The sequence below is a fragment of the Charadrius vociferus genome, unplaced genomic scaffold, assembly GCF_000708025.1.
Source record: "Charadrius vociferus isolate BGI_N301 unplaced genomic scaffold, ASM70802v2 scaffold430, whole genome shotgun sequence".
NCBI lineage: Eukaryota > Metazoa > Chordata > Aves > Charadriiformes > Charadriidae > Charadrius > Charadrius vociferus.
The window spans coordinates 2,426,093-2,433,549 of record NW_009646541.1 but is presented as its reverse complement, the minus strand read 5'-3'; the positions used below and the strand labels follow the sequence as shown (position 1 = coordinate 2,433,549).

The window sequence follows — 7,457 nt, the reverse complement described above, 5'->3', positions numbered from 1 at the left end:
AATGGCAGCAGGCACCCCATGGGCTCTCCGTTCCTTTCCTGCTTCCTGTGCTCTTAGGGATCCGTGCCGGTTTCCAGAAGGGCCAGGCATTGTCCCTGCGCGTTTGAGACTCGGTTCCCCGACAGCGGGGGGCTCCGTGCTGCTCCGACTACCAGCTCCTCACCTGTCGGCCACACTTGTATTTCACGGTATGTCTGCAGCATCGTCACGCCGTTCTGCACCCTGACGCTGAGGCAGTACTGTCCGGCATCGCTGAAGGTATGGCTGAGATTGTAGCAGGAGCCATTAATCACCACCAGATGGCATTTTTCACCATCAAGTGGAATGCACTCGGACTTTATCAGCCAGCACAACGCCAGCGGCGGGCTGAAATGACAAGAGCAAAAAGAAAAACAAAATTAGGTGAAAACTTTGCAAAAATTTCAGCTAAGAGCTGATGAATCACTCGGTTAAAGTAACATAGCAATTTTGGAAATAATGAAGTTAATCTAAATACAAATAGAGAAGAAATTAATCGCACAATTATTTAGTTCAGAGTATTTTTCAATTGAAAGAGTTTGTTGTGATGCTTCTATAAGAGCGAGCCTTTCAGCTGAGAGCGAAATACCTGCGTGGGTCACAGGAAGGCCATTGTGTGTAGAAAACCCCTTAGTCCTTCTCCAATAAAGATAAAAGGAATCTTTTTTCCCTGCACTGCCAAGGGAGTATAGGTTGTTTTTCCTTTGTTCTTCTCACACAGAAGACATCACTGTCTGCGTTACTGAAGCACACCCAAGGCTTTTCTGATTAAAAAACCTCTAACAACTGAAACTGGAAAGAATGTAAGATGAGCTCTGAACAATGGACTAATAGCTGGAAAAGGTAAATAAATAGCAAGGATCACAGTACTCCCTTACAATAACAAAAAGGTTTTCATTTCCTATCAGGCAATCTAGGTGCTATCGGTTTTATGGCCACATGTCTTCTCACCACGTCTAGTTGGTGACTGTTCTTTACATTTCCAGACCCTTGTTCCAGCTTATTCTGCTTGGATTCGCCTTATGCTCGATGGACTTTGATTCTGACAACAGAGCTTTTCTTTACCCTGTCTTACTAGTATTTTGTTCCTTATCTCTTTAGGACAGTCTCTGCTAAAGAAAGCAGCATGTTTATGTGTTCAGCTCATTTTCTACCTTTGTTTTTGATAGCCCATCTCTCAGGCCTTTGTCATTGCCCAGTCCCGTGGCTCAGAGGTTAGGTCTGGCAAACATTGGCCATTGCAAAACCAAGCCTGCTGTTAGGGATCTCAAGTTTGCCTGTAGTGGGTTTTGGCTGTATTTACTCGTATGCCATCTCCGGTTTCCACTCCTGCCAATGTGCCATCCACTTTCTGAATGCAAACTCTGCTGCTTTGTCTGTTGGGACAATTTATGCCTTTGGCAAAGGACTCTGCGCTGGGTGCTGCTCGCTCCATCCTACCACCCTAACAGCACTGATCTTTTTGTTTGGGTGTTTTGGTGTGGTTTGGTTTTGGTTGATTTTTTTTTTTTAATCCAGCATTAGGCTAAACAGCTCCCAATAACAGAACACAAAAGTGTCACTCTTCAGGAGAATAAATGACTTCTGCAGTCATGGAATTTTCTCCATTCACACTCCATGGTGAAGGAGTGTTTCAGTGAGTGTTTCAATGATGTTTAAAATGCTTCTGCCATACAAAAAGAAATAATCTCATGTGTCTAAATACTGCAGCCTGAGAAGGCTTGTGCTGGGATCAAGGTGCTCATGACTCTCCTACATTCCTATAAGCCTCACTGCATGCAGCCTCTCTGTCTTATTAATCTTGTGGCAATCTTAACTTTGCCAAAACTATTCCTCAACCCCCCTACTGCCGGGTGCCAGTCGAGGATGGCTGCTATTCAACAGAGCCCCTGTGCTTTCGTTTGCAGTTCAGTTTAGTGCTGGGGACATTGGTCAAGGAGAAAAATTCATACAGAAGTTTTAAAATGTAATTATTTCAACTATCTTTGTCTGGCTAGTTCTCTTTTAATATTCTCTTAACAAAGATACAAAACTAATATTTGCTTTACATAGGAGGGTTCTACTTTTCTGTAAAGATGCGGGCTCCTTCAGCCTCTTAGAGTTCACGGTATTTCGAGTCAGGAAAGTGCAATATTCAGCAGTATTTTGTTCAAAGGAAATTTCTTTTTGTTTTAAGAAACAGTTCTGTGGGGTGCAACTGACTATTTTAAGGAAACAGTGGGGAAAAACACTTAGACAATGCTTCTGGGGAGAAGAAGTTGTGTTTGCTACTTACGTGCCATTGATATGAAGAGATAAACTCAAGTTTTCCATTACGTGAGTCTCTCTGGAGCCTACTACATTAATACTCTTAACAGCATCTGAGAGGAAGAAAAAAAGCATGTCACACTCCATGGATAAACCTGAAATTAACTGGTTTTCCAGTGAAGGTTTGTTTTCAGAGAGTTCACAAATTTTAGTTCCATCACTCCCACAAATGATAATACTTGTCTCACACCCAAAAAGGAATTCTACCGGTAGAGCTGATGTAAGTTTTCTGAATGTCTTGTGATTTCTTTTTAGTTTAAAACCAACTACTTTATTAATCCTTTGCATTTTTACTTGTATGTTTATTTACTCCAGAAGCTGATCAAATCAATCAGACTTTCCTAATGCTTATTTTTTAGGGCTTGCCAGCATAAATTAAACAAACAAATCCTTCATAACTTACAGTAAACACTTTATTGCAAGTTTTAAGTGCACGTGAGACTTTTACAAAAGCCAGTGAAACTTTTTGGTAAATGAAAAAGAAACAGAAGATTTTATATACTTGAACAGCACAAAATCCACTTTGCAATGGAAACTCTTCATTGAATACTGTTGACCAGTCCTTGCATGTGAAATAATGCTGAGGTTGTATTATCATATTATCACATTAAAGCTAGACTGTATCTGTACACATATAGCAAATTCTGTTTTGAGTATGCAAAATATTTTATAATTACCTAACAGCTCCAGAGCAGTGGTAAAATCACCAGTTTTCTGCATCGTTTCTCTTTCACGCAAGACGCTTCCAATTTGCTCCCACTCAGCTACGACTTTCAGATGCACTGTGCGATTCCCCATGGTAGAGCAGTTATAGTAGACAAAGGGTTCCTTGGTAATCTGATAAACTCTGTGTAATATGAAAAGATTTAGCATCAAAATTGTCTTTTACCAAGTCCTCGCATATTTCTGATTTAAAAAGAAGCAAGCTCGAATATCTTTTCTTTATAGGCAATGCTACAGTCAACTGCGATTCTAATTCTACTTTATGTCCGTATCAATGAGGATGAATGTCTGTGGCATTATCCATAAAACTACAATCAGCGTAAGACCCAGAGTATATTTATGCATTTTTAATCAAAGAGACTAAAGATAATGCTGAAAGAACTCACAAAATTCAAGTCAGTACATTATGAACACTACCTTTATAGCAGGTGGGCTATAAGCTAACTGAAGCAATAAGGGGAGGGGGGGAGAGAAAAAAAGAAAGAAAGAAAAAATGTAGTATTCAAAGACTAAATCTTACATTTCTGTTTGCACACCCTTATTTGTATTGGTCATATATTTGTCCTCAGAGAAGGAAAATTACTGAATGTCCTTTTTCCTCCCTGCGGCAGAGCGGCTTAAGGGCTAGATACTGCCCACACTTTGATTACTGACACGCGCTATGTTGGGCTTTTTTTTCCCCGCTCCATTTTGTTCCTAGGTAAGCATTAGGTGTGTGTTAATGTGCACCTCCTCGTTGTTTGAGACCTACCCACTTTCCAAAGCTCCTCACCCGAGCTGTGGTGTATTTATGGGTAGCTGGTCGCAGTAACAGCTACTTACTGCCCAACCACAAGACAGTATACTGCTGCCATTCTCCTTAAGCGCACAAATTATTCACATATTCAGTGACAACCACCTGCTAATGGAGATCTGCAGGCGTAATGACGTTTTAGAGTAACAATTTACAGTGAGTTACTTTTTCCTGTTCATTCAGTTCAGTTCTGCTCATTGCACGCACAGTAATACACCTGAGCACATATTTCAACAAGAGATGTAGGTCTTTAAAACATCACTTGTTTGTGAGTGCACAGTGACTTCTGTGCCAAAGTTTTCATGATCCATTTGGCTGACATGCTAAGAGTGTACCAACTGACAAAGGTGTATGCTTTGTCCTATGATTTAATCAGGATTTTGCTCTAGATGGGCATCTGACTCAGAGCCATCTTAAATTAAAGCAAACAAAGTAAGCACACCTACCCATCTCCAAAATCCCAGCTGTAGACAAATGATGCTGACTTGAAGTAATGACTTGGGTCATGAAGACAGAAAGAAATCCGGGTCACGGCGCCCGTGGAGGAACTAGAACCACGCGTGATAAATCTACTGTCTTCTATCTGGGCAATGGTAAGATTCCCTGTGATAAATTCTGCAGAGTAATAAGGTGGGGAAAGAATGACAGCACATATCACTCTCATAGCATGCTCTGAGTAACAAAACATTACTTAAAATGTACTGCATAAGTCCTTTTGTGTGACCTAGTCCAAGTGGTTAAGTGTATTTTATATCTATTACTCAGTGTTGATACATGTGTTAGTGAGGCACAAAGATTAAATTCCTTATTTAGGGTTATACAACGGGTCATGATAAAGCTGCTAGAACGAAGAGAAATAATCCTGGACTGATTGAGGTCAATATCAATTTTTACTATTGATTTGAAAAGAACTAGGATTAACATCAAGTATCTAGATCAAGGCATTCAGAGTCAAACCAGTATACACACCCTTCATGTTTGGGGTGGTGGGGTCGGTTTGTTTGTGGGGTTTTTTTGTTTGTTTAGTTTTAGCTACTTCCGCAGAAATGAAAATTTGACTACTACAAATAATAGATGTGCTACATACTGTCAATACAGAAAGGGTGAAATTTTGATTTTGACATCTCCAAGAGATCCCATGTTCGAGTTTGTTTACAAGGACTGGCAAAGGTTGATCTAAAAATCCTTTCTAACTGATGAATAAAGAGGTATTATGACGATACACTTATCAGCTCCTTATAAAACTAATGGGATATTAATTACCAGTAACAGACTCTTACCTTGTTAACAATTCATTAAATCTGGTCAACTGTTCTCTAGATGAGGCACAAATAAGGATCACAATTGCCGCTTCAGCTTGGGGCTGGTAAGCAGAACTAAGTGGAGCTGTAATTTGTATGAGTTATTGGCAACTACCTGTGGGCCCCTGTGAAGCCCCCGTGGGTGCTCCTGCTCGGGGAAGGCAGAAAGGTACGGTGGGATCTTCCCTCTCACAGCTATAGAAAGCTGCTCTCCCGTTTGCTTGTGGCATGAGAATAGAAGAGAGTGCAAAGCGAGAAAGGAGTAAGCAGATATTCAGAAGGGCTGCAGTTCTTAACCGATAAAAGATCTCATGTATGCTTTTATAGAGACTTAGCCAATACGCTTGGTGTTTCTCAAAGGAAAATCTCAATAGCTGTTCCCCCAAACTTCAGCTATGCCCTACGGTTAGCTCTTTCGTCCTCATGCATGTCCTCACCTTCGGCTGGGAGCGGGGTCTGTTTTGGCATGCGTAAGTAGAGCACAGGGACGTGTTATTAATCTCTGAAAGAAGGGACTGTGGGAAGCTGTCAAGTGATATTTCATGTCAATCCCTGTATCAGAGATCAGGTTAACCATACCACAGCAGTGGTCAATTTGTCAAAAAATGCATGTTTATGGTTATGAATATTCCCAGTGAGCTGAAATTGCACTTAGCAATATTAAGTAATGCAGCTGTGACTTCACATCCAATTTCAGTACACTCAGAACTTTAAAAGAAAATGTAATGGCTCTCTTGTGCTGATGGCCTGAATTTTTGCTATGTCATGCAACAGGGAAAATCAGTAGATTGTCACCGCTCATCCTAACTTTAGGATGAGAAGTGCTGGAGGTCAGTACAGGAAGCATTGTTCTGGGAGTCCGGACACCACTGAGCAGCACCGATGCGTGAGCTGCAGCTACTGAAGCATCGGGGTTCTAGCTCAGTTTCTGTGTGTGACAGAGGCAGGGAAACACGGGCAGGGTCACACTCGCTGCCTGGATGTAGGTAGCCCACAGTGCAAATGCCCGTCCAAACCCACCTTCCCTCCAAGGCTACACAAACCGAGTCATATTTATGCCTGGCCTTCATTTTTCTGACGCCAGCAAAGGCAGCAGGCATCCTGATGGGTGCTCCATTAAGACATGGAAGTTGTAAAGCCACTTTACCTGTAATCTGAAGCACGGTGACATTTCTAGCAACCGGCCGACATAACCAACAGTTCCTATGAGTCACCCAGACAGATACAGGAAAAGTCCCAGGAAATTCACCGGTCACATTAATCACGGAGTTAAACCACTGTTCGGATTTCTCAATCAGAATCAGAGGAGCATAAACCCAGTTAAAGTGATACAAGTTTGATGTGACATTGTCATTCTTCATACTTAGGCTGGCGCGAACAGTAGCTTGAGCTCCCGTTGTGATGGGACCATTGTTGGTTATTTCCAGCCCATACTCTGCTGTGGAAAGAAGAAAAAAAACCCAAACCAAACCTTGTTGTATTGCATTTTTTATTTATTTTATTTATTTACACATTTTAACTAGTCAGCTGTAGCTACATGACTCCAATGACACTCATCCCAGCAAAGACTTTGCCACCTTTTTTTTTTTTTTTTTCCCCCATTTAAAAACCTGGAACAGAAATTGTTGCATATATGTATGAGTTCAAACAAGTAGCACTAACCAACATGTTAGACCGGGTCCGGGAAATGTTAATAGTAGAAGAGAGCTTCAGACTAGAACATCACAAAAATCTCGATGAGGTTTTTTGTAGGCAGAGCTGGGCTGACCCCAAAATCCCAAAACAGAAGGAAAGGCAACTACCACTGAAAGTTGTGAATGGGGGCAGAGCTGGGAACAGGATCTGGTTCTTGGCCTCCAGACGGAGCACGTTCCCTCCCCGGCTCAGCGCTCAGCCTGGCGGTCCTCTCGCCGGCGAGCAACGGGGAGCAGAGCCGGGGGGTTCTCACGGTTCTTCCCTTCTCTCTTTCAGCAGCCACCAGGGTGCTAATGCGGACCTGAGTCTTTGAGCTTCAGAAGGTGCGTTCCTCACCCCTCCGCGGCCATAAGGAGGGGGAGCGCTGGGGCGAGGTAACCCCTGCACTGCCTCTCCTGCACCCGTCACCGTGGACGGGCTGGAAGGGGAACCCGAGGCACCTACTTAGTGCCCGCATTTTACTCCCCAGATCGCAGGTGCTGCACAAATCTGGATGCAAAAGGACTGTGTGAAATAACTGTAACATTACTGTCCGAGCAACAACTCTGTTGTTCCCATCCCACAACACAAGGAACGGCCCCGAGTTCAGAGTTTTGGGTTGATAGAGAAAAGCTCGGGAT

At 42.5% G+C, this 7,457-nt stretch overlaps 1 protein-coding gene across 1 annotated transcript in view; it reads right to left on the bottom strand.

Moving 5' to 3' along the window:
• TMEM130 (transmembrane protein 130) overlaps window positions 1–6,587 on the bottom strand; it is a gene marked incomplete at its 5' end in the record, with an annotated part of 8,868 nt that extends 2,281 nt beyond the window's left edge. The window contains 5 exons of the mRNA XM_009885840.1: window positions 164–366; window positions 2,294–2,378; window positions 3,003–3,172; window positions 4,288–4,456; window positions 6,290–6,587. Coding sequence (XP_009884142.1) covers window positions 164–366; window positions 2,294–2,378; window positions 3,003–3,172; window positions 4,288–4,456; window positions 6,290–6,587 — 925 coding nt within the window. The remainder of the gene's footprint in view (window positions 1–163; window positions 367–2,293; window positions 2,379–3,002; window positions 3,173–4,287; window positions 4,457–6,289) is intronic.
• Between the last annotated feature and the right edge of the window lie 870 nt (window positions 6,588–7,457).